This window comes from Hermetia illucens, chromosome 5 (genome assembly GCF_905115235.1).
Source record: "Hermetia illucens chromosome 5, iHerIll2.2.curated.20191125, whole genome shotgun sequence".
Taxonomy (NCBI): domain Eukaryota; kingdom Metazoa; phylum Arthropoda; class Insecta; order Diptera; family Stratiomyidae; genus Hermetia; species Hermetia illucens.
Genome location: NC_051853.1, coordinates 13,950,243 through 13,978,088, shown reverse-complemented (window position 1 = coordinate 13,978,088; position 27,846 = coordinate 13,950,243). Strand labels below are relative to the sequence as shown.

The 27,846-nt window shown below is 41.7% G+C and overlaps 2 protein-coding genes across 2 annotated transcripts in view; one reads left to right on the top strand and one right to left on the bottom strand.

Annotated features, from left to right (window-relative positions):
- The window catches only part of LOC119656705 (phospholipid-transporting ATPase ABCA1), a 159,659-nt gene that overhangs the window by 107,012 nt on the left and 24,801 nt on the right, over positions 1 to 27,846 (bottom strand). The window lies entirely within an intron of this gene.
- Positions 26,802 to 27,713, top strand: LOC119656707. The gene is made up of 3 exons (XM_038063217.1): positions 26,802 to 27,177; positions 27,241 to 27,483; positions 27,547 to 27,713. The coding sequence occupies exons 1-3, from the start codon at positions 27,027 to 27,029 to the stop codon at positions 27,675 to 27,677; spliced, it is 525 nt and encodes a 174-aa protein (XP_037919145.1). The 5' UTR covers positions 26,802 to 27,026; the 3' UTR covers positions 27,678 to 27,713.

The following is a 27,846-nucleotide window of genomic DNA, read 5'->3' as shown; positions in this document are numbered from 1 at the left end:
TGGGCTGCTGTATTTATTGGTTTATGGTTCAATCTTCACCAACAGAGACTCTTCGTAGATATTCGAGCTGCAAGAACCACCAAATTTGACATTGCTCCATTGAACAGCAACCTCTCTTGGAAAATTTACCGTCCCAGAAATAAATTCTATTCAGAGAAAGGATCTTTGTCTTATAAATTTATAAAATCATGCGGAGTGCACTGCGAACTCTATCCGGAGAATATCGCTACATTTCACAATGATGCTATTAATTCTGTCAGAGCAGTCATGAAAATTAAGTAATTTTTAGAGGGACTTATTCTTTGACACTCTGTCGACGTTCCCGGTCCGCGTTGAAACCACGATAAGACGTAATTCTCTAAGTTGACGACGAAATCTTCCCAATTATGGAAATCATCGACGTATCCTTTCAAACTTCTGAAGATTAGTCATTGTTTAAACAACTGCTGAAGAGTATTTTTTTGTTTTTTTTTTTGTATAGGGTGAGAGGTCAGCTGAGATTGGAGGAAAATAAGTATCCATGCTTTTTGAATAGATATGTATATTTTTACCTTAATATCTTCCAAGATACCAGGCGAAAGTTTATAGAAGGGAACGCTGTTAAACACTTGTCATGAATATATATGGCACAAACTATACTAGGTAGTATCTTGCTGTTCTGAGGTGGCGTTGAGAAAGACGGGGCAGCAGCCTTGTCAACCAAACAAAAACCAAGTGGGCGAGAAAAACCTACGCGTGATGGCACCGGAAAACGCTGTAGTCACTTGACTTGCTGGCCACGAAAATGGTAGGCGAATGCTCCAAGGCTTAATTAGGACGATAAGATTCAAGTCTGCACAGGACTAATCTGAAGTGGTTTCGGCCACGAATCCTTACTAGAGGGATACTGGTACCATGAGAACCGGGATAGCCCTCTGAATTTATATGTTCCAAGAGGATTCCTGGCTCATGGCGGCTGGTTGACGTCCAAGCAGTCAAGAGACCTTCGGGCCTCAAACGTGGAATTGCGTTTCAAATCGAGTGTCATACTCCATAGTTCGATAGAGATTGGGAAGGTCTTGCATCGACCGGTATAAATGCTGAACCATGCACTCAGTATAGACTGGTATCCTTGTCATTGTTGTAGCGGGACTCTGACTATGGTCGCAAAATCAATTCATGCTTTAGGTAACCGTGGGGTTAAGTTTATACGACAGGGACTCACGTCAAACCACCAGGACTTAACCTCTGTACTGGAAGAACCATTTAATATTTGGAAGAATTAGATTTCTTATATTTATTGGCCTACATAGAGGATGACCCCCCACACATATTAGGAACGAATGGTAGATAATAAAACTGAAAAGTTTAGTGTAAGTCAGACTGCTAGTAACATAATCCATATAGGTCAAAAACCTTCCTTCTGAAGAAACTTTTTCACTATAAAATATCATAAAGCAACAGTATTACGCTACGACAAGGTAAACAAGGTGATACGCGAACAAATATATTCAACGGCATTTCGGTTTGCATATTTGCCTAAAAATTACGCATATGTGACTTGAATGAGAGAGCTTTTATGTAAATCATACACAAACAGAAAGCTTCTCACGCTTGACGTGCCTATCTATGTTCCTATCTTCCGATTTTTGATTTCTATTCTGCTTCACTATGCACAAAAGCAGCCACATATAGATATGTCCGCGTGTTGTTACCTCAACGAAACCTAGGTATTCACATATTTACCTATTTAAATAAACACTCGATGGTATGCCAAACGCTGAAAATGGGTAACTGAAATCACTGAGTTCCAGGTCAAAGCTAAATGCACTGCACTCTTAAAACCATGATCTTGGCGATAAGGTTGAGGGAATGGTCACCGAGTACCGCGATAACAACACTTTGACCCTCACAATTCAGACTTTACCGCGAATTTACTAAAGATACTATATGAACTTCAACTTAGTTACTAAGAGTCGCAGAGATCCGATTATGGAGGCTGCAACCACTGTCTGTTCTAGCCGAAGCAGAACTATGTAGTATTACTACAGAATAAAAGAATCTTTTCAAAATGTACAAATAGTTGTCTGACTTTGACCCGAAAAAAAACGCTGATATCGCAGCAACGCTACGAGACCTAAACCAAAAATAGCTCCGTATTGAGTAGAAGCAATTATTCGGGTTGAATCAGATTATAATTAGTAAGGGAAAATGGAGAAATGGGCTGGAAACTGTAACGAATATTTCAGATTATTCTTAATTAGTTTTTCGCACCGTGAAGATAATGTAACATGTGCATAGATGTTAATGCATGCTGCAATATCGCTGTTGCTCGTTCATCGAAAATTGATTATATTCGGAAGTGAAGTAGTCACTACGGGTGTGAATGCAATTATACTGACATTTTCTGATAAGACATGCCGTCTTATTGAGTCACCAGATAACGTAAAACATTTGCACCCCTGTATGGTGCATATGCCTTCCGCATAGTCTCCTCGTATTTATCGGTTCGCCTTTATTATTAAGGGGGCTGTTTTCGGGGCTTCTTATCTTTGCAAATGACGATGTACAGATGGGTATCTCGAAGAACTATACTCTTGTGCCACAGACGTCACTCCGTTACCAGGGCGCCAAAAAAACATTGATCTGGGCAGTCTTGCTGCCTAGAATTTAAAGTTCACAGTCAATATAGGTCGCTTGTCACGTCCCCATACTAGTAAATAAAAAAAAAACTAACATTTCTATTCTGGGGTAACTGCGTTGTCTTACTAGAGATAATAATGATTCTGAACATTGGACCATTGAAGCACTTTAACTAATACCGTAATGGCACACCAGCAACCCAGACGGTTAGCATTCTGGACAAGGGCGAAGATGCCTATTTCCTGGATGAAATTTTTGGTCATCCTTTTTTAAAAAAATCTGGGTGCTGACCACAGAAAAGGTTGATGATAGACCATTTGTCAACAATTGGTCTGATCCGTCATCAAGTGAATGCCGACTCAAGATTCTCTCAACCCTTCAATGAAAATTTTGAGTTTCAACTATCCTTCTAGCCCAAGGGTGGAAAGACAGATAACGCGGCTTTAAATTTTGCAAACAAAAAAGTGAAAAATTTGGATTTTTTAAGAGTTTTAGGTCGAGGTGATATCTTTTCGGATCCTGAAATGTCTGGCGTAGGATTACGAACTTAACTATTCCACGTAATAAGCTGTAGGGTTTTGATTTTTTGTCCCAAACAAAAATAGAGAATTTTTTTGGGCTAGGCGGCTTTAGGGTCATTTAACTATTCTGGGATACCTACAGCAGCGATCACAAATTGACCACTTTTTGTTTGAAATCAACCCAACAGCGGAGATGCCGCCATTGAAACTTTTTCAATAGGAAAAAGGGAAAGGTTTCCAGTTTTGAAAAGTTCAACAGTAATTCAGAGGTCTTGAGCAATCCAGTAATCTTTGGAGCACAAGGAATTAAGCCTGCATCACTTGTGCATACGTAACTAAAGATAGGTTGAAAATGGGTTGGACCATTTTCGAATAAATCGGGTGACAGACAGACAGACAAACAGACGAAGAAAGAGCAGCAAATCGAAGGCGACGAAGGAGGTTTCCGTACCCACTACATCTGTTCAAGTGGTACTCCAGTGCAGGAAAATGTACTCATTCAGGAAAAACGCATCAATTTTAGATCTCCTCCAATGTTACAAGCTGCAGAAGACACCGCTCAGCGAAGTACAATAAATATTAAAGGTCAAGCAGGGTAAAGGAATAATCGGACCAACTCCGACTCACTGAGAACAGAGCCCTGACTAGGAAGATCTGCGTTTCAGGCGACTTAATTGAACTGGCCGAGTTTGTTAAGGACAAGCCTGTATGTTAGGCCAAACCCTTAAAACATGATGAGAGCAATTAGGATCACTTATAAAAGGTCACGGTAGGAAAAAGAAGTATCAGACGAAACCTGGGGTCCTAACAGTCATCGACCTACGACCATCGACCTAGAAGGTTGCAATGGAGAAAGCATATGCCACAAGTGGAAACGTCGATCAGCGAAGGGAAATCAAAACGTTGCATGGACCAAGGTCGTAAATAAAAAGACGAAGAAAAAGCCAAAGGTTCCAATCTGCCCAGAAACAATTGTATTTTCCAACAAAGGAAATCTCTCGTACGCGGAAATACAAAAATAGATCAAAGCTGTCAGCAAATTTCCAAAGACTCAAAAAAGGATCTCATATTTGAGCAGCAACAAACATGAGCCAGCTCGGACAAAACTGACGACTTTCGCAAAAAAGCTATACACCGACTTGGGGAGAATGTTGCGATGCGTTCCCAAAAACATGAGATATATAAACAGCGTAAGGATCCCAATGAATTGACGCCGAGAATATGAGATGGAAATTGCGATGATAAGCGAACTTTGCAAAAACTGTAATAGCGGCGTAGGACCGACGGCAATGCTCACAAGGGGACGAAGTTCAAAGATGATTGACTACAACGGTTGGATGCCCGAGGGAAGTACCACAGAAGCAAATGCAAGGAGCCCCAGTCTGTTAGAACCTTTTGCGCAATTGGATCTAGTATTGGCCAACGGAGGTAATGTAAACAGCCTTCGGGAAGGAGGTTTTGGGACGGTTATAGACCTGACCTTTGTCAGTCCTGCATTAGCTAGTGAGAACTACAGCCATAGCGATCAGAAGATTGCGTTTCTTTGAACACATGTCCGCAGGGGAATTTTCATTCTTAGTAGAAGCGGCAGAAGCAGGTCCTGCTGCCTAAGGCTGATAAATCTACAGATGTGTCTTCGCCCTGCAAACCCTTTTTTCTTATGCACATTAAGAGCGGGCAATCTACAACAAATTACTTACCATTGTTGAGAACCAAGGAGGTTTTTGAGATAGACAGTGGGGGTTCCATTAAGCAGATCAACCACAGATACCATCGAATTGGTTACCAGTTTGACCGAAATTAACAAAGCCTAAATTAGAACATTTTAGTAAAACCATTTTACTAAAATTTTTAATTTCTTTTAGTTCGCCGAAAGTGCATTTCATGGAAAGGGTAGTATCAGCAAATATTGCGTGGTGCTGACCGTGGACGTAAGAAATGTATTCAATTCAGCCAATTGGAACCTAATATGGAAATCCCTGACGAGGATCGCTATTTGCACCTATCTCGCTGCTCCGGTATGACGTCAATGAGGGACTCCAAGAGTACGTTGTCCCCCGTGTGGGGGGGGGGCTCCGTACCAGGTCTACTATTGTGGAACATCATATACAACGATGCGCTTAATTTTGTATTCCCGGAAGAAGACGCAGTAGTGAGTTACGCGAACAACACAGCACAGGTTATAGCCACAAAACTATCCTCATATGAAGCAATCAGCGCTGTTAAGACTTAGTTAAACAGTTATGGACTGACACTTACAAAAGAAACTTCTCATTACCAAGCGCCATAAAAGAAATTACGTCCGCGTTTAAATTGGGAAGCATGCCATCAATTCCAAGCCAGCTATCAAATAGTTGGCTTAAATAGTAGACGTGAAGAAGTATGTTTACGATTAATAGAGAAGGGGTAGCTTTCTCGAAACTAAAATTTTTGGTTTTAAACGTAAATCTATATTTCGGGAGCGACTTACCCTCTTCTTCAGTACAAAGCTATTTCCGATTACGATCAAATATCCTTATGGCTATGACAAGGATGATGCCAAACATCAAATCTGAATCTGAATCTGTGGGTAGCCTCGCTCCGTACTGTTGAGCGTAGTTGCTGCATGAAGGGCCGGGCGAATAGTACCATCCTGAAATTTGTGCATTAAAACGATGCCAACTCTATAGCTGGAAACGTCCGCTACAGCCACGATTTTTTTTTAGGATCGTAATGTGTGAGATCCAAGTGTGACGTCAGCTTCAGTGGAAACTGCTGAAATACTTATTCATTCATGAAATCGGCAAAGCCAATAACACCTCAATGATGACAACATTTAAGTTCACCGGCGATGGCTGGTGTTGCAGCGAATCGTACTGGTCGAGCTTTGCGGAATACCTGGTTGGTTCCTTGTTTGAGGGAGAGAGAGATTTGCATTTTGGTACACTTTCCAAGTCCCTCAACAAACGGTTGCGGAAATTTCGTTTTGTTTTCTACTACCAAACTGCCTTCGGAGTCGGCCCTGACGTTATTGCAGACTCATGAAGTTATTGGAACATCCCACAATTCAAGCGACTAGAACAAATTAGAGCCCAACAGCTTGAGTCAAGTGGATGCGTGGTATGTTCTTAGGGATTCTTGGCTATTGAGTGTGACGTTACATCCGAAGTACCCCCAAGCGCTATATGGTTGAATACGGCAGGGTTTGAGCTGTGGCTTACCTAACTTATTATATTCCGGGCTTTATTTTATATTATATTCCGAAATAATTGTCATGTCCGATGCATAATCGGCTTGAAGCATGGTTTTAGCTCAGTATCCGCTGGTGTGTTGATATCCTTGATTTGACTGACTTGACGTGAATCTTGGCTGTAATGCTCACTGTTGGCCTGTCACCTTTCCTTGAACACGGAAGAAAATCCTGCCCTGTTACCTATTTCCTTACACTTCCTGCAAGTTTTGTAAGTAAAAACGCAGTCACGAGTTGGTTACTCAATATGGGCACGATTCTTGCGATGTTCGCGATCCTCTTAATGATTTGGAGCTTGAAGTGTTGCTCTTGTGGTAAGCGGTCCAATTCCTGATTTTTCAGCTTGTTTCATCGCTCCTTTGCTTGGATTGCCTTAACTTCACAGTTTGATGTTAGATCTGCAACGGCGCAAATAAGATACTCGGCTTTATTGACGAGACTCTGCCGATCGAGCTTCACAATTGATGAGACTTTCTCTGTGACTGATGCCTTAATTTTCATGTTTTGATTGTCTTCTTCCATAAATAGCTTCTCGAGCATGACAGCTCTTGAGACCGCTGATTATCAGCTGTACAGCTCCCGATATTGAACTTCTCATCATGTTTGTTGATCTGCCCGGCAAAAGTTGCGAAGTCTTCCAAGTTCATTTTAGTCAAAGCGAAGCCTTTGTCTCGGTGAGCAAACTTTAATTTTTTTTTAACCAGAATATTCACATGAGGCGCTGAACTTCGTCGGACGGTTCGGGTTCTGTCGGGCTTTGTGACAAAATTGAATAGGCGAAACATTAATAGGAAGCTTGCGAGAATTTCCTCATTAACAGCTGTATCTTCTGGGTATTCTTAAGGCCTTCTTCGCTGTATACAGAAAGGATACAAAGTGGCAGGTATGCCGCGATTGGTCAGCACTAAGGCATTTTTCTTGATCGTTGAAATGCCGGCTTACCGGAGAGGCAGAATACAGAACATACGCAAGTGCACTCTCAGTTGCAACATTTTACAGTAGTGTGTCAAAAACAAGGTCTCGGTTAATATTTTTCAATGCCAGTTTTGAGACGAATTGTAAGGGGTGGGGAAGAAGAAAGCTATAGATCAAAGGTCCAATCTCAGAAACTACTCAATATCACACTAAAGTAAATAGTCTGACCTACTAAAACTACATCGTGAACAACGTACAAATGGAACCGTCGTGGACTAAAATATTCTTACGTAAGAAACACACAAAACCTTTCATATTGGAAGCGTCAAGATTCCAATTTCGGCCTGTTTCTGTCTTCATTTCGTAGGTTACTAGATTTTCAAAGATCAGCTCAATATCAAATAGGGTTTTTTTTTGTAAAATGTGAGGGGCTTAAACGCTAAAACCGTCTTTCCAAAGTCAGGGGGTCAGTAGATGCCAAAGTGAGATGCATGTAGCTCTTCTATCAAGGTTAGCAACAAGTGACTCAAATTGGTCGTTTGGATACCTCCGAAAGTCCTTATTCAGTACGAAGCCAACTTGTTAGTTTGACCTGCACTTTTACCTAGCAATACTGAACCATCTTTTCATTAATTAAGTAATTATTTTATTTTTTTATCTTATTTTCTTCTACTTTGTCATAAAAGATGCATTTTAAATATTTTGCCATTTTCAGGACGGCTGTAATTCTGATTTATAATTAAATGAGTAGGATGTATCCCCAAGAATATAAAACTGCAGAAAAACTAATAATCGTTAAAAATAGCTCCATACGTGTTCTCACATTCGTCCCCGGAATCTAAATAGTATTCTATCCATCATTTGCTTGTACTCGCTAATTTCAGCAAGTATTTCTTCGTAAACAAATTTGATATTCATTTTGATAATGAAATTCAGAATTTTAAGAACTGCGGGAGTAACACTTTTGAAATGTTTATGTTTGCAATAAATCCAGTAACGTAGTTATACTAAATATTTAAGATTGCAAAATGGAATGGTTTATATGTACACAATTACACGGGCATACATAAAATAAATAATAAAAATATCGTATCTTACCAGTGGAGATACTGAGTTTGGTAAAACCACATTGTACCATCGCGAGAAAGTCGACTTGGATAAGAGTAGGATTGAACTCTTAAATCCGACGAGGAGTGGGTATGTCTGCAGACACCTATGCGTGCCTAAGTATACCCACGTGCATTCTCTGAACAATGATCATTTGGCTCTCTCCAAATACCTTACTCCACAACAAAACTGAATGAACTCACATTGCTTCCATTCTTCCACAGTAACCTACATTTAGCCCATGGATCGAGCATACCTGGAGCTTCACGAGGAGCTTCAGCAAACTGGTTACGAGAGTGTCTTGTATAATAGTTTCACGACAGGTACCAGTGAGCCATGCCACAAGTACTGAAAGTTTGCGTGACGTCCAAAGTATCTACATATGCATATGTATCTTTAATAGTAAAAATACTATCTATAGTTACCGGCATTCGTTTCTAACAACTTTTTCACTTTCCTAGCGTATATGGTGATCAAAGCGCGGAAGTATCTGATTTGCAGTAGGCAAGCGTTGTGCTGAGTATGCAATGCATATGATGCATTTTTCATTCGCGCAAGTACGTTATTATGTGTGAAATCAATTCAGGTCATGATGTTGCTATTCAGGTGAGAAAAGTGAAAGCTTACTTGGCACAAAGCGCTGGAGATGTTAGTTAGAAGCGCACGTTGACCTTTGTGTTTGTTATGAGCCGTGACCGTCTGCTTAGCGAATGAATCTTTTTCATATTATCAGGGGTAGGAAGATGAATCTTATTGAGGTATACCGTTCAAGGTTTCCACACTAACGCTGCTAAACATATAAACACTTTCATTAAGCTAAACCATATTAAACTGGATTTTTCAACAGGATTTTCTAGTAATGCTCCAATGTCACCATAAATTCTAAACTGCTCATGCAACCTTACTTTCCGATGTTAGCTTCAGTTTTTAATGTGTGAAACCTAGAGATTCTTTGAGCTGAAAACTGCAGTCTCCGGCTTTTCTACTTCTACCCAAACGTTAACTCATAATCCTTGAAAATATAGATGTTGAGGAACCCACTTTGGACCAAACGAAACTGCAATTAAGTTGACTGAACAATTGCTTCAACTTCATCTCATCACCTGTTTGCGGCTTGTTTGCAGATACTTGTATCTATGATTTCTCCAATATTATGAATTAATTTCCGATGAAGATTAATGATTTTGCGTGGAAGGTCATTTCAAGATTGAAGTGAAAACGCAACAACGGTTACAGGGGTCAGGGTGAAGCTCTTGTGCAATTGATTGAATATTCATTTTGTTCATTGCACTTTTTATTTTCTCTTTTCATTTGTACAAATTGAAGCCAACTACAAACACTTATCCTCCTTCAAATTGGATGAGCAAATCAATGAAGATGGCATATTGGCTACTTCAAAGTTTTGTAATAAGATTCTTTAATGAGCTATGATTTCATAGATGAGGGTTAAGAATTGAAGTGCTTAGAAATGTATGCGGCACATAAAGTCGATGATAAATGGGAATATGAAATAGATCTTGTTTGTACGCAGAGGTATGACCGAAAAACCACCGCCGGTCTCTCTAGTTCAGGCTTCGCAGCGACCACCGTTTAGGTATTACTCCGTGATTTGCCTGTAAGCACTAATTCTTCTAGTCCTTTGAGTTTTCCTTCTTCACACTTCATCTAGCAGAATCCTGCTATGATTCGACCTCAACATCTCTACAATTACATATACCCTCTAACCTCACGAACCTTCCCAAAACTTGGTTCCGATTACCTTTCTTTGTCTCTGCCTTGGATCTTTTGATACGCCACTGACAGATGCAGATGCTACCTGTAGCAGCCACTGTGTCCTGTGAGGAACTAGAATAAGCCTCTTGGTCCACCAGATGCCAGAGATCATGCGACTCTAGCCTTACCGCATTTCCGCATTCTGTGTGACCCTCCATATGCCTTGCATGATACTTCATACTCATTTCTTTCGGCGGAATGTCGATTGAGATCATGTCCGCCACCACCAGCACTGCCTAAGCAGATGTAGTTCTAATACCGCTGCAGAACCTCAAAGCCATCAGCCAGTAAACCGAGTTCACATGCTTCCGTTCCTGGGAGCATGTAGATACCCCCGTCCCACCGGTGATCCATAAAGCAGAATAAAGCGTACTGCTTTGACTAGAAACAATCTTATGTCACCTTGGCATTACCTTTTCTTCTGCAGTTCATATCGCATAGACCTCCAAATCCTCCGGGTGCTTTGTTGAAGCAACTGGCATTATTCAACAGAATATCCAGTACTCAGCTCTGTGATACCCCTGCCGCGACGGTGTACTCCGTCCGCACCAGAGAGTTTTCACCGACACGTAATTCTCGACCAGACTTGCCAAACATTCAGGAACACCTATATCAGCCAATTAGCCTTTAATTCACCTGCAACTGGCCGAGTTCCACCTGTTTTTAACATCCAATGTAAACATGACATAGCAGTCAATGCGTGTTAGCACTTCTTTTGTCATATTCGCCACCGTGTTTATTATATCCACTGTAGAGTTGCAGATGACTCACTTCAAGATTCTTCCTATTGTGTCCAACAGATATACTGGATCTCCAGGTCATTTATTGGGTTTGGAAAGCAATAAATCAAATCAACTTTTGCCTTTTCCGCTCAGCAGGAAATATTCCTTGCTTTAGGTACGCCTATAAGGTTGTGATGAAACTAGCGACCCTAGTTTTCACTGCCAACTTCGAAAGTCTGTTAAGATTCATTCATTCGAACCTGGACCTTGTTGTCGTCGATTCTACCATATATTTTCCGTAGTACCTCTTCAGTAACTGGAGGTACCACACACACTCGTTGAGCTGGGCCACCGTTTGTCTCCCGCTTCTCTTGTGGTGCCGAAATACAGTGGCAAGAATTTCCTGTAAAAGGTGCGAAAAAGTCACCTGTTGTAATCTTTACATCATTTTTATTGCCAACCCCATTTCAAGGGTTTATGTGGACATCTTTGCACAACTGTTTAAAGAAATTCCTCTGGTTTTTTCGAGTGGTCTCTTTTAAGCAGCCCCACAGTTGCCTATGTACCTGCTGTCAGTGTCGCTGCCAAGTGGCTTGTCAAGTTGCAATTTCGTTGTTTCAGCAGTAGTTGGGCTGATTACTGGAGAGCAATCGCCTTCTGGGCACAGTAACATCACATGCTTCTATCATCCATTAGGTTGTCTGGATGACTTTGTCTCGCACCGGATATGTCACGTTTGGGCGCCCCGGAAAACGAGTCCCTCCAAAAGATTCCGCCATCCAACGACATACGGATAGAGCTACATATCGAGACATATTCAGTGCTGGAAGAGGAAAACAAGTTATGGGCCTCTGAAATATATATGCGGTATCTCATTATTGACACACCATCTGCTACTCGCTTGCTTGCTTTGGTGGGGTATAGCACATAAACCACGCCTACGCACTATCGAACACGTTGAAATGTACTTCAACTCCTTCCATGGATTCCCAACAACGCTACACTCCTCCTTCACAGTTCTGAACCAAGATTGACCCGCTAAGGTGACTCGCCCGTCAGTTATCTTAGGAGGGTGGGTTCTACTATATGGCGTGGCCAGCAATGGATTGTGAAACCGATCTTTCCCACCTTCTGATCAAATCGTCCACTTAACCAAATGGAATAATTTTCTTTATTTCCCAAACCCATTAAAAAACCTGTCCCTGGAGAAAGTGATTCGTGATGTAGATGCCAATGCAAGAGGCTCTATTCCTATTCAAGTCCACCCAACTACTAGCCTACACTGATGATATTGACATTATGGTATAACAATCCGAGCTTTTATGGATATCGAATTGGTGGACCTCGGCGCAAACCGGGATGTCTGGAGTTCCTTACTAAGGCAGGCGTGGACCGGATACCGGTTGGTGCGCCATTGATGATGATGTTACGATTCAACCTGAGCAGCTCCACAACTGTAGTCTCCGGTTTCACGAACCTTCCCCCAATTTCCTCTCCCCGTTGTGAACCTGGGGCCGTGAAACATCGCAAGCTATGATACGCCACTGAAATCAACCCAATCAAGCTCGAAGAGGGGTAGACGCTGCCTATAACAGCCATCGTGTCCTGTGAGGAAATGGGTAACGTAATAGTTGATCTTCACGAGTTTCCAAGCTATACTCTGATGTTGGGAATAAGCCTATGCGTCCAACCACTTATCGAAGGCTCGTCCCATTTACGATACCAGAAATCATACCACTGTGTCTATCCCGCATTCCCGCCTCCATACCCCTTGACCACTAATTTCTTTCGGCAGAATGTCCGCCACCACCAATACTGTCCAAATTGGTGTAATTATAATATCGCTTCAGACCCTCAAAACCATTAGCCGGTAAATCGAGTTCCCCTACTTCCGTCTCTGGGAGTTTGTAGCCAATTCCGCTCACACAGATGACGCGTAGAGCAGTATAAATCGAAACCACTCTGGTCAAAAGCAATCTTGCAACCTGCTCACATTCAGAAACATTTTTAAGGTTTTGTGTAAAACAAAACCTTATTAGAATCGAGACGGTGTCTGTCTGCCCGTCTGTCTGTCTGTCACACCCGATTTATTTTAAGATACGGCGATATGATGTGATTATTAAGTTTTGGGAAGCAACATCAGCTTTCCTTTTTTCACTGAGCAAGGAATATTCCTTCTTTTAGACATGCCTAGAAGATGCTAACATAAAGATCGGGCTAGTCTTCACTGCCAACTTCAAAGGGTTTGTTAGGGATATAATTCAAACCTGTCGTCGATCCTACCACATATTTTCCGAAGTTCCTCTACAGTAATTAGAAGTCTTTTGATGCCCTGGTGGTGATGAAACAGAGTGGCAAAAATTGTATTTAGAAAGCGCGCACGGGTCAGCCGAGGTGATTTTTGCAGCCTTTTCATTACCGTCTTGTAAGCCCCACCTCAAAGGTTTATGTTGGTATCTTCGCATAATTAATTGATGCAATTACTCTTGCTTTCTCAAGTAGCCTCCTTTAGGCAGCGCCGCAGTTGCATGTATGCTTCCTGTCGATGTCGCTACCGAGTGACTCACAAAGTTGCAATTTCAGTAGTTGGACTGACTACTGGCGACCAGCCGCCTTCTGGGCATAGTAGCATCACTTGCTTCAGTCATTCGTTAGTTTATCTGGGTGACTTTTTTTCTGACCGAACTTGTCAGGCTTCAGCTCCTCGGAAAAAGTGTTCCCTTAAAAGCTTCTGTCCGGCGGCATACTGAAACAGCTCTTCGTATTATAAGTATCGAGACGTATTCAGTGCTAGAAGTAGAGAACAGGCTCCCTCCTCCTTCACTGTTCTGCACCAAGTGTGATCCGCTAGAGCGGCCTGCCCATCGGTCACCTTAAGAGAGTGGGTTCCGCTATATGGCGTAGCCAGCAATGGAATGTGAAGCCTATCCTTTACCACTTCCGCCTTCTGATCAAATCGTCCACTAAGGAAAAAAGGTCTCACCACTGAGAATGATTTTCTGATAGAATTCAGGATCTACTTTTACCTTCGGAAAAATTCAGTTAGAAAATATTCGACACGAAGTATGATCATTTGGTGATGTTAGAAAGATGCTTAATTGTGGAGAAGGGGGTGGAATCAACAGGTGTTGATCTTACTTCCGGCATTGCTTTGGGTTCGTTGCTTGCCTTATATCCGATATGACAATTAGCAGCACATTTGCGGTGCTTCCTCCGTCTCCACGTACTCGAGGATGGCGATCAAACTCGAGTCTGCAAGGAGCTCATCTGAACTGACTACTATCGTGAAGCCTCATCGGAGGTTATCTGGTACCATGGAAACTAGGATGGTTCTTTGACAGTATATGCTACAGGAACATTTCTGGAAAATGTGCTTTCGGCCCGGTTTGTTTCGGTTGGCACCATCATAGGGATTTCGTAGTGAAACCATATCGTGGGCAGAATTCCTTCCTTCCGCTTTAAAACTCGGGCCTGTACCCCATTATTCCCTGGTTTTAATGCGTAGCCTGCACTCGGTATAAACTGGTCACGGCGGGACATTTATTGTAGTCATCAAATCAATCCATGTTCAAAGAGAACCATGGGATTACGCCTAGGCGACAGGTAGTCACATTAAACCCCAGGGCCTTCATTTATATTTATGGATAATTTTCTGTTCTTGGCCACCTATCGAGGCAGCTTCAATTCCAACCTGACTCAGCATCTAACAACCCACATCAGTATTTGTGTGAAAGTGAATGAATCGAACTGCACTCTCGCGAAATAGAGCTTCTGAAATCAAGACAACTCATGAATCCTATGTACAAGTGCAAAAGAGATGCTGACATCGGGCTCAACAGGGATCATCATCTGACGACGCCGCCTATTGTCACTGCTTCTCAACACAAGGGAAGAGAGTGTTGGTCAATTAAATTTAATACAGTTGCTCTCCGATCCGACTGTCGTCCAGCAGGGGAAAAACCTTCTTGGTACACAAACTTTAAGCAAACCACCCGAGAATACGCTGTCATCAAAAGTTCCTTTGCCTTTGTTGCAGATGTATTTCTGAACGATGTCCCAAAATGGCGTTACAAGACCTAACTGACTAGAAAAACAGGAGGTTTCGATGGTTTCTTGGGAGACGTAAACGCTAGTATTCGTAGTAGTCGGAAGAAGCGTTGCACCACGATTCTGAATCATTTAACATTCGGTATTTTATGGATAATAAGACAAGTCAACTAACAAGCGGGTATGGATTACCCGAAATTATCTTTGCCATCAACGTCCTCAAACGGAGTAAAGCCGCCTTGTCGATCTCTCCGTGGAACTTTTCCGTGCAGGTCCTACAGTCTATGCAGAGTTGCTACTTCCCCTTTATTATCCCCTTTATTATCGATTATCCTTAGGATGCCATAAAAGGACACCCATCTGAGTAGAACGATTGAAGGGATTTTTGTATGTTTCCTGCTGTCCCGCAAAGCGACCTCTCCCCGATGAATGTGCGGATGACGCAGAAGACGACATTGACAGGGCAATTTCTGAAGATACTTCTGAGTCGGATTTTATCGGCGAGGAAGTATTTTAAGGCTCTTACGAGTCACTACTGACCAAGAAGGGTTTGGAGTCATTAAATACTTCGGGAGTGACGAACCAAGGAACCCCCTCTACGGTGGGGATGAAATGCGTTGGACAATACCTAAAAGTTGTGAGGAAACCAGAAGCTGGGTACTTCTGGTATAAAAAGATTTCTGATTTTCTTGTGTTGTGAGGCTAGTTATTCCAAAGTGATACTTATATACTATGATGTCATGGGTGTACAGTAAATCTGCACGAAAATGAATAAGAATGAGTAGGATTTTCAACGAAATCATAGCTACCATCAAGTTTTTTAAGCTATATTTTTAACAAAAGAATTTATTAAGTTGTTTGTTTAATGAATAACAAAATACAATAAAATGGCAGTGAATAAACTGAAATTCAATTTGACGAGAAACGAAGCGAGACATTGAAAAGTTTTCAATATTCCGAAAGCTAACCGAGATGTCAAAACCTTTTTTTTTGGTTCATTTTGTTTTATTTCACGAAAATCCATCACCACAACTCGGGGCTACCGGAACCGTGACGAAGTACATGTTATGGCTAGAGGTCAATTCGAAAACGTCAACCTTCGATTATTGTTTAGGATAGTGAGGGATCCTAGGTCCACATCCACTTGATGTTGGGCCCGACCAAATGGAGAGCAACTTACCCTCATATTTCTTGGTCCACGGATCCCTCGTTTGGGGCATGGCACCCAAACATTCAAAAACAGGGACCAACGGTTTCGTCCAGGGCAGAGTCTATTGGGATCTTATTTTTATACAGATCACATTTTAGAATTAACACTCTGCTTCTAATCAGAGAAGAAATAAAAACAAAGTTGAATCTACAAAAATGAATGATTTGAAAATAATATGAGATGATGTTGCAACAACTGGAGACTAAAATCCCTCAGGGACACAAGCGTAGTAGCGCCACTATAACTGAAGACTTTAGCGCAACTCCTATCGTTGTTAATACATTTTCAAAGGAAAGTTGTATATCTCTTGCAAGTGAACGCTTTCGTATATCAGAATGTAGCACACAATTGCGCCTTTAACTATATCTGTTTCAAAAAGTCGCACAGTCAAAGTTTCTTACTTAAGAAAATCTCAAAATCTTTCATATCTGGAGAGTTTTAGCTTTCAGTTTAAAAATTTCTTTACCCATAAATGTAAAGATATAAAATCTGCTGTAAGCAAAGCGTTCAACTTCCGACCTTCAGTTATTTTTATTACTATATACTTCGATAAAGAAGCCACAATCAAAACCAATTTTACCCTTGGAAATATACAGATTCCGCTAATTGAAATTTCCACCTGAAACCCGTACGCCGACGCAGTGGTCACGCGATACAGAACCGTCCAACAGAATAAATTTCGAATCAGCACCTCTTCGGGGAAGCTAAACAACGTTCACCCTGAAGTAGCTCCATCCATGTAGCCGGTGTTTACAATTGCCTACATATATACAGACGCGTAGTCATGTTATTACCTCAGCAACTTTTCGTAGCTCTTACAGGTGGAAATGGAGTCTTTATAGAATCAATAAACAAACAGGCAACATGGGAGTCTTCGTTATTATGAGTGTTTTGAAAGCTTCTGTTTTCCTCACTTCGCTTGCTTACATGTTACTTCCGAATTGGCCTCTGTTATTTGGCAATAGAAAGTGAATGCACGTCTAACTTGATTGTGTATGGAATTATTTAAAAATATTTTTGAAATAATGAAAAAGTGCATATTTTTGTTAATGAATACCTTTTTAATTACAATTGAAGCCCAGAGACTTCTTCACAAAATTAAGAAATCAGGAAAGAGGTTTAGGGGCATGCTCCACGAATATATGCACATATATTCATGTATTTTGGTAAGCAAAGAAGGGAAACTATACTATTGTTTCATATAAGCAATTAATGGAAATTTTCTTGAAAGTCTTATGCATGCGAATGAATTTGGTGTCCTCTTAATAACCAAATTATTCAAAAGTACTAAAAAGTTATACAATAAATTTGGTAGCAATCCCAATTGCGTCGTGTCCGTTTTTTTCCATGTGTTCTCCATAATTATCTTTATATCTTATCACCAAAGTCGCCACATCTTTTCTCCAAAAGCAATCCTCGATACATATATGCTAGTCTACTTTCTTGCAAATTTTGAAAAAAGTTCATCAGCCATCAAATTCAGACTCTTCTCCGCAAAATGAATAAGAACATTGGCAGGCACTCGTACGTAGGCGGTCTGAAAAGTTTCCGACTTAAGAATGGAACACGGTAATTTTTATCTAAATCTATTTTTATCTTGGTACAAAATCTCTTCCAAAGATGCTCCCATCCCTTCATTCCGTCCAAATAGTACTTATTTAGTTATTTACGAAGATGGGGATCTTCTGATTTCAAGAAAGCATATGTCCTTCGAAATTAACTTTAAACTAAGATGACAAACCAAAGGGCACTTAAGGCTAGATCAGGTCCATCCAGAGGTTGAACAATCGCTAAGAAGCGAGACGGTGTGGCCATTTTTCCATTTCTTGTCCTCAGTTGATGAAGTAATGACGTATAGTCTAATCCTGTAATAATTTTTAACTTTTGTAGGTAGTCGATAAAAGCAACAGACTATCTCTGACAACTGTCACTGTCACTTTTACAGCCGAAGCCACCCCTCCCCCCTCCCCAAGAGTATCTAGTGCAGACTTCAGGAGAGAGATTGTGAGACTTGTGAACTTTTTTTGAAACCAGCAAATTGTCATTATCATGGAAGACTTCAATGGCAGAGCTATTGCCTTTGGAGAATCGGTCAACTCGGCGAAAGGTAACATCTTTGTAAATAGCATCTGCAATAATGAATTCAGACCACTGAATATTGGGGAGATCCCATTTCCGACAAAACATACGCCGGAGTGTCCAAGTCTTAAATACCGAATATATCACTAAGGAATGCAGTAGCCACGCCCTGGAACTCGGAAATACTTGACACATACTACTCGAACAGCAATCACAAACCGATCTTGATACAGAGTCTGGATGTCAAACTCAAATATGTGTTCAGAGTAGCTAATATCAAACTTAGAGATTGATTTAGAACCTACAGCCCCAAAATGACCTGAGGAACTGCACGGTTCAACTACAAGAGCAAATCAAGTTGCGACATACAAAGTTAGGAGAACCACGAGTCCCAAGACCTGGTGGAATAAGACCGTAGGATTCCATCTAAAGGAAAAAATGGAATCGATAAGAGCTTTCAGACAAATTCCAAACTACGAGAATTTCCTCAGAGCCAAATAGGCAACTAAATGCGGTGGACTATCTTCTCCCATACGGATTAGATTAGCTACTGACTGCAGCTTATTGTACCAGATTTTGTCTACAATCAAATGCCCGTGACACTCTTCATAAAATTCTTCATTATATAAGTAATAGGATCGTCTACTTTCCTGCAGAGACCGAAAAATTCTTTGGAGAATCCTTTTTCCGAATACGACGAAAAGCTCAATAAGTTCAAAGTATCAATCACTCCTTTCAGTCACGCTGCTCCGAACTTACCTACCTAAAACGATGTAAACCAAAACGAAGCAAAACGACTTCATCAAGAGCTAAAAAGGATTTCAGATCGTTCGGTTAGAATTTCTGTATAATCAGGAAACACCAAGTGAAGCTTGCTAGAAAGCATTCTAGGAGTTTCAAGAGGCAAATTTGAAAACCGGAAACTGGAGTAAACACTTAAAACAATTTTCGCACTAAAAGTGTGGATAAACACGAGCAAAATTTCAGATAATAGGGGTGATGATATGGCCGAGGTTACAGGAACTTCATGATCTCAACCTCTGTCCCAGGTTCGAATTCCAGCGACGGTCGAGCATTTTTGTGATTATTTTAAGAGAATAAGACAACACAATGGCTACCGAAGGCATAATCGCTAAAACTACGGTTTTTCATTCAAAAATCCTTTCTTGCTCCTATTCAAGCAAGATTTGCACTTTGTGGGGAAGTGGGATTTAAAAGGTAGTCATTGCTTTACTCGAAGGAAAGAGCTGGGTTCCTTCTGCAGAAATAGTAGAAATAAACTGGTGGTTTTCACTGATACGAAAAAATTAGGTCAAGCCCTCAGTTTCGACATAGCTGAAAAACAGAACCCTGCCAGGCACGTCATCAATCAATCATCCTTGGAAGTTATCCGCTTGACAGATTCCAAATCGATAAAGAACACTTTTGTATCTTTAATAAGACTTCAGATATTCTCCGTTATCTTGCTGGGGCCGATAGCCCCATATGCCCACAACGACATTGGCCCACACCAAAGAGGTTTCACTCCAGGCAAATCAGCAATACATCAGTGTTTGTCTTTGCGGCAAGCGATGGAAAAGCTGTTGGCTATCAGTTGCATCATCTTTCCATCGACTTTGACGCCTATGATAGCATATTCATCGTAAAACTGTACACAGGAATAAGAGAATTCGTAATCCCGACACAATTAATAAGCAACAGGGTCACTCACGAGACCACGCAACACCAACAATCATCTAAAACAAGGGGATGCCCTATCATACGTCCTCTTTACCCTGTCCCTGGAAAAATTGATCCTCCTCAAGTCCACCCAACTACTGGCCTATGCTGACTTAATATCGTCAACAGAAAGAACAACCCGAGGTGTACAATCTACCTTCATCCATATCGAACAGGACTCGCTGAAGCGATACGCGCTGCCGGAGATTTATCTCCCCGGCAGTTTGGTTTTAGGGCAGGGAGATTGACAATTGATGCTGTCATGCAGGTCGTGGACGCCGTTCGACGAGCAGAGGCACATAGCCGCCGAACTCGACGGGTGGTGCTCCTCGTAACGCTTGACGTCAGAAACGCCTTCAATTCCGTAAGATGGAAAGACATTCTAGGCACACTAGAGAATACCTTCAACGTGCCGAACTACCTCTTACGGATTTTGAGGGACTATCTGAGGAACCGCTCCCTGCTCTATGAAACATTAGAGGGTCAAAGGTGGATGGAGGTCACATCGGGGGTAGCACAGGGATCCATCCTAGGGCCGGACCTCTGGAACGCTACCTATGACAGTCTGCTTAAACTCGACATGCCAGAAGAATCGCGCCTGGTCGGCTACGCAGATGATGTCGCAGCGCTTGTTGCTGGACGCACTGTCGAACAGGCGCAAAGCAGACTCGGGTAAGCGGATGGATGACTACTCATGGTTTTAACCTTGCACTGGAAAAAACCGAAGTTGTCATCCTGACTAAGAAGAGAATTCCGACCCTGCGTCCCATATCGTTCGGCGAGTCGATAATCGAGTCAAAATCGGCGGTAAAGTACCTCGGGTTGACTCTTGACTCAAAGATGAGTTTTTCTGAGCAAATCCAAGCAGCAGCGAACAAGGCTGCGGCTGGAGTTTCGGCGTTAAGTAGGCTAATGGCAAACATTGGGGGTCCTACGTCTAGTAGGCGACGTCTCCTGATGAGCTCAACGCAGTCTGCCCTGCTCTACGGCGCAGAGTTATGGGCTGGCGCTCTTAACAAGGAGGTATATCGTAGACGCCTCGCGCAAGTACAGAGACGGGGAGCTTTACGGGTGGCGTCTGCGTACCGCACAGTCTCTGAACCGGCCGTGATGGTGATCGCGGGAGTTATCCCCGTTGCCCTTCTTGCTGGGGAGCGTCAGGCCATATACAAGCGCAAGGGAGATGAGCGAAGGGAGGTGGTTGCTTGCGAAGAACGGCAACACACTCTAGACCAGTGGCAGCTCTCTTGGCAAAATGAAACTAGAGGCAGATGGACTGCGCGGTTCATCGGCAACTTAGGTGCGTGGCTGAATCGGAAGCATGGTGAGACTGACTATTTCTTTACCCAATTTTTAAGTGGGCATGGAAATTTTCAGTCTTACCTGCACAAGATTGGAAAGGCGCATTCTCCGGATTGTGTGTTTTGCAATGGAGTTGTGGACGATGCCCACCACACTTTTTTTTCTTGTGAAAGGTGGGATGGGGTTCGTCAGCAGCTCTATTTAAACACAGGGGATCTCTCTCCAGACAACATTGTGGAAGAGATGCTGAGGACTGCTGATAGCTGGAACCGTGTTGCCCATTACGTTCGGGCCCTTCTCGTTACTAAGAAGATAGAACTCGACCGGTGGAGGAGCCGGATGGCAGGGGGTTCCTTGAACTGACAGTTCCCTTCCTCCTCTCCCCTCCCGTTGGTGAAAGGAATTCCCTGATTTGAAGGCTCCGCAAAGCGGGAGAATTCGAGGGCTGGCCCGAAGTAATGTGACAAACGGTTCCAGGCTAGCTCTCTGACGATGGGGAGGTGTTTAGTTGGTAGTCCGATGACGTACCGAATCGGGAGTCCAACACTGTGTGCGTAAATGCATTCACCTACCCTACCCAAAAAAAAAAGATCGAACAGGCGGCCTTCGGTGCGAGACCTTGGGCTGCACATTAATGAAGGCAAGATGAAGTACATGGTGGCAATATCAGCACAAAAAAACCAAAGAATGAACAACATTGAATTGTACTGGTCAAATAAGAATAATATGATAAATATAGAAGGCTACAACTTTGAGACCGTTGAAAATTTCTCCTATCTAGGGTAGAAAATCACAACCAATAACAGGTATGACGGCGGAATTCCCGCACGATTGTTCGCTGCCAACAGAGCCCATTTCATATTACAAAAGCTTTTTCGCTCGAAACGTCTCACCATAGGGTCACAGCCTCTACTGTACAAGACAATGATCTTGCCAGTCCTTGTATATCCCTCGGGAGCTTAGGTTCTTAGCAAGAAAAATTGGGGTGTTCGAGGGAAGAACCCTTCGAAGAATTTCTGACCCCCTATATGAGGATGGACGATCCGCAGCCTCTAAAATCCATGATGAAATCTATAAGCCATACCATGACTTGTTAGTTGAGGATAAAATCCAGCTCAACAGGTTGCGGTGGGCAAGTCACCTTATAAGTATGGGTGAGGATGATCTTGCCCGGAATGTCTATAAGGCTCATATCTTTGCACGTAGCACACCCTCCTTGAGATGGAGCAGTGGCGTAGGTCAGGATGCCAGAGTCTGTCTGGAGTTTCTTACTAAGAAAGGCCTAAACCGGATACCGGGTATTCCACCATTGATGATGATGAATAAGAGCTTCTTAGATATGAGGGTGAGCATATTAAAATAAACAACACCACAAAGGCAGAACCGCCTCAAATGGTTCGACATGAAACAGTGGTGCGAGTGGAATACAGAAATGAAAAAGAAAATTTTCCAAAACCGGACGCTATGAATAAAACAGACCTGACTGAGCGTAGCATGTGGGGACTCAGTTCTCCGAAAAGTTACGATTTTCTAAGGCCGTCAAGTTTGATTTATTTATAGTAACAGCCTATTTGAATGATACATACTCCCGCTTAGGCAAAAGTGTCCTGGAGGCTTTGTAGTACTTGCCAAGAAGTAGGGCTAAGAGTTTTTTTTCCAAAATGTATTTATTTATTCTTTCAATTCTATTTTGTCTTCTACAAAGTGAGCCTCTCCGAGTGCAATACAGTTACGCCAACGTATTTTCGAATCTTACTCGTCTTGGAAATAGCTTCACGCAAACGGTGTTTCCAAGTCGTCGTCATGACCAGTTGGTAATCAGAAAGCATCTCTTCAAAGATCTTAATGCGGCGCTCTATTTTGAGGAAATTGAGTTATTTTGGCACTTTACACTTTACACGATTCAGGCCCAAAATATCTGCCAAAGTGGCATCGACATATCCTTTAGAAACACCAGTATCAACAAGGTCCCTAACAGCCATTCGACGTTTGAAAAGCAGAAGCTCTTCGACGTTCTTGACATGTTGTTCCCAGGTTGAGGTTGATGGTTGTCCGAAACGCTCTCCGAAGCTATGAAGCTACGTTCGGGTTCTCTCAGACACTAGGTCGAAGATTCCAAAACTAAATTTTACTTCAGCACCATAAGTTTGTCAGAAGCTTGGAGAGAATATCGGGGAAATGTACAGGACAGTTTTTTGGATTCTTAGTAAGAAAAATTGCGAAATCTTGTCGAGTGAGACCTTGCCTGAGATAGAGCGATCAGGACGCCAGACCACTTTGAGGCTGAATTAAAGTCGTAGTGCATTCTTCGCATCTGTTAATGTATTATGGTGCATTTCTATATAAGAAATTGATAAAGTGACACTGTGATCTTATTCGGATCGCCGCCTTCTACGACTGATTTTGGTACAAAGCACTAACACTATCACACAAGTAGTCAACAATACCAATGAAGATGCGAAAAACGCATCTGCGGCCTCCACTTGAAAGCTCCACCAACCGGATGTCACTTTCTTTGTACTGTAAAAATTTAAGGCTTGTCTAAGCAGTTTCACCTTCTGTATATAATATTCTTACCGGACGGCCTAAATCGATCATAAATTGGGTTTTGACTCTGGTGGGGTGAAAATAGATGGCGCTACTAGTATCAAACCCATATGACTTTTAGTTAGCCCAAGCCTTCAAAAAAAATGGGTATAAATTTGGCAGCTGTCAAACTATTAGTTTGTGGCATAGAGCATTTTGAGTGAAGCAACTTTTGTTAGTTTATAAAAAATGGATAAAAAGGAATTTCGTGTGTTAATAAAGCATTGCTTTTTAGCGAAGAAAATACCTTTGAAGCAAAAGCTTGGCTTGATAGATATTATTCGAACTTTGCACCAGAAAAACTCACTGTTGAAAACGGGTTCGCTAGGTTTAAACGAGGCGAAATGAATACCGAAGACGATGCATGCAGTAGACACCCCAAAGAGGCTATTACCAACAAAACATAAAAAATGTCCACAAAATAATTTTGGATGATCGCAAAGTGAAGTTGATCGAAATAGCTGTAATGACCGCAGCTTCGCGACGGGAGCGAAATCTCATTCGCTTCGTCCTGAATTAATTTGCTCAAATAATGCATTTCATGATGTGCAATTACCCATCCGCCAGCTCATTCATCGGAGTCGATTCAAGGAAAATATTGTTTTTCTGTGACATCCTGTTGGCGTGGTTCATTGCTAACCGTACGCAACCAGCCCTAGAAGAAACCACGAACTCTTAAAGTGATTTTGAAGGGAAAACTCGATCGAGTTTTGGTGTCTCGAGGAAAATGAATTAATTGACAATTTAATTATGCAATTCGTACTTTAGTGGTCTAAATATTTTTATCCATAGACAGAAACACGCCACGCCGAACTCGGAGTGTGTTTTATTTTTTTGTTTTGATCTCATTTCTTTTCTTTTTTTTATAAATTTTACTTTGATTTAATTTAATTTTTTTTTTTCTTTTATATAAGTTTACTATTCATTTTCATTTTACTTTTATATATATATATTTTTTTTTTTTAGTGGGTGAATATAACATGAATTGTAAATATTTTTTTCTTTGAGGACTTCCTCCCTCTCTCTTCCTCCTTGACTCCTCAAAACCTTAATAGGGACGTCCTCTAAATAATGGCCTGAGGATGTCAAGGATGGGAGGGAACCTCAGGAGCTGCGCCTCCATAAATATCTGAGGCAGAAGAAACAATGATCGGGATTGTGATCCGTTGTAGATCTTCTTTCTTGATCGCGGCACTCGGGTCCGGAGACTTACGGTCGAGCCGTTTTTTTTTATTTTTTAGTGTTAAATATTGTCACTTTTGTCTGATTGGATTTCAATCGCCAAACCGGAACACTGCGACTCCTTTGGATAGTACTCGTACGTAGCTCGTACAACTGTAGTTCTTTAGGCTGCCGGTAATATTCAAAACATGTAGCAAACTCCACTTGAGGAAGCTCCACGTTCTACGCCCTGTATTCTGGTTCTCTTTACGAACAAACTTCACCGCCAGGCCACGTACGAAAAGAAATCCACTTTAGTCATAATCTGTAATGCACTCCTTTATTACTTTGAATTGAATTGAATTTAATTTAAATACACGGTGAACGGTGAATGGTTTTTTTACTCGGCCGCGTGAGAAGCCGCCTGTACCTCTTGGTGGTTGCGACAGAAGAGACCGGCTTATTTCCATGCGGTATTTTCCTGTTCCAACCAACGGCACTTTCTCATCGCTAGTCCTCCACTCCCGTGGCGAGTTCTAAAAAGTGGAGAGTTCGACGCACCATCTATTTGTTCGCATTCGCAACATTCGAAATAAATTTCGAATGCTGCGAATCTTGCCGCCCCACAATTTTCCAGTTTTAGCTCGTGTTCTGATTTCATCGTTAGGTCGCGGCGGATTTCTCTGTTTGTAGTCATTTTTTAAATTTTTAAATTCGGAGCGGACCCACGCTTAGGAATAGACACGTTAATTTTGTAATAATTACCCGTGAGGGATCAAAGCGCTCAAAGGACAAACATTTCGGAGCTACTACCGCTGGACGGATGATCTGAAGGAGACACGCAAGTCAGAAAAGATCTTTGTACTAGTAATCCCCGTTATCTTTTCAATTAAAGGGCTAGTCTTGCTAAGATTGCGTAGAGCACCATATTCACTCACATCTATGAAAGTCCTGGGAATTTAACATGAGTAGACATAATCCAGTAATCCTCATCGGACCCGAATTTATTTGAAGACTATAATCAGGGCTTCGCCGGGAGTAGGACAGCGCTGCTGGTTTACATTGAGTGCAGGCTTACTATTCATATCAATGGATGCGATGCCTATCTAAGAGGATTTCTAAGCGCGACATGGGCATAACCACAACCACCTTCAAACTGCCACTAGTGACCAACTGCATATAATCAGGCAGAAAGCGCATCAATCAGGAATTCTTCTGGCGCATATACCTCAGAGGGTCATCTTGATTCCCCTGGTACCAGATAACCTCAGGTGAGACTTCGTGGCAATCGCTGCTTACAGACTCAAGTTTGGTCACCCTACTCGATTATGTGGGAGCATGTATGGTACATTGAGATGGAAAACTCGGCATTCAAAAGCTGCTGCACTTGGAATGACAGGAATCATGAGAATCTCCAAAAGAGTAGCTAAAAAAGTCCAAAAAAATCCACCACCCTATTGTGTATAATCGCCTGGTGTTCTAGGTCTCAAATAATTCAAACTACCCTCAACAAATGCTGCTCCATGGGCTGGAAAATCCTGATTCGGAATAAGCTTTCTAATAGATACTCTGATCGTGTGTCACTCATAGATGTGGATTCACATGAACACAAACAGTAGTATAAGATTTATGCTATGCAACAAAACACAAACTTAATTAAATATACGATTTATCTTTTAAGTAATTAAATATTGACTTCTAAATAATTCTCTCGAGTTTATCGACTACTTCTTAGTACGTAGATAGCAGAGAGAGATGAGTGAGTATTTATTTTTAATTCAAGCAGAAAAATGGCTACGATCAGAAATGTATAAGTACGTGATTAAAATTTGCAATAAGATTTTCATCTTAAACACCGATCGTACATCTTAAGCTCTCAATTTCCTCTACATCCGTGAATTTCCCTGGGCGCTGCCCAAACAAACAATTTTGATATTAACATGAGAACACTCAAACAATTTTCATCAGTCCCGATTTAGTTTCCATGAAATGTTATCCAGGAACTTTTCTCGATTCATCTGGAAATTCGGAAAATGGCTATCTTCAAGAAATTCTGTTTTTGTATGTCTCTGGAAGTGGGATCGGTTGTGATAGGATGTCTTGGGATACTCGAAGGCATAGTTTACACGATCGTTATATTGATGAACTTCCAGAGTCGACTCTGGCCCCACGGAATTGAGGAGCGTAAGTTGCCGTTGCAGTTGATTAGATACGTAATCTGAACTAATCTGAATTTCTCCATTGCAGCTTACAATATAGACTATCTACGGGTTCTGCTGGCAATTGCACAGGTCGTCTGTTCGGTGCAATTAGTGATTAGTGTTGAATGCCAGAGAAGTGCATGCACCTTGCCTTGGCTGGTTGTGAATTTCTGTGATTTAGTTGATCGCCTTGTGTTTTTGTTGAGCGTGACCTTTGGCGGAAAACAAACTGTTGAGGTGGATGTTCGTGAGATTGCTCTTGGAATTCTGTTTATGGTGCTAATTTTCGGTAAAGATAGTGAATGTTCTGAGTAACTTGTTTTCAACTAAGTTTCAACTTTTTTTTTCTCAGAAATATGGTTTTACTGCTGGCTCTGCGTCCTATGCTTCTACTTGGAGCTGAGGAAGGTGATACAAAAATCTGAATTAGACATGTATCCAATAGATTTAGATAATATTGATGCGGACATGTATCTCGTTTAGTACTGAACTGATTTTTGAATAAAAATTTATAACTCTAAACTCTAAACTACATCTAGGTTGTGCTAACCAAAGTTATTGCCAAATCTCTCCGTGTTACACGATCAGTTTGGCGTGAAAATGACCAATGTCAGACTGATCGTGTAAATAGGGTCATTCATTCATTATATGC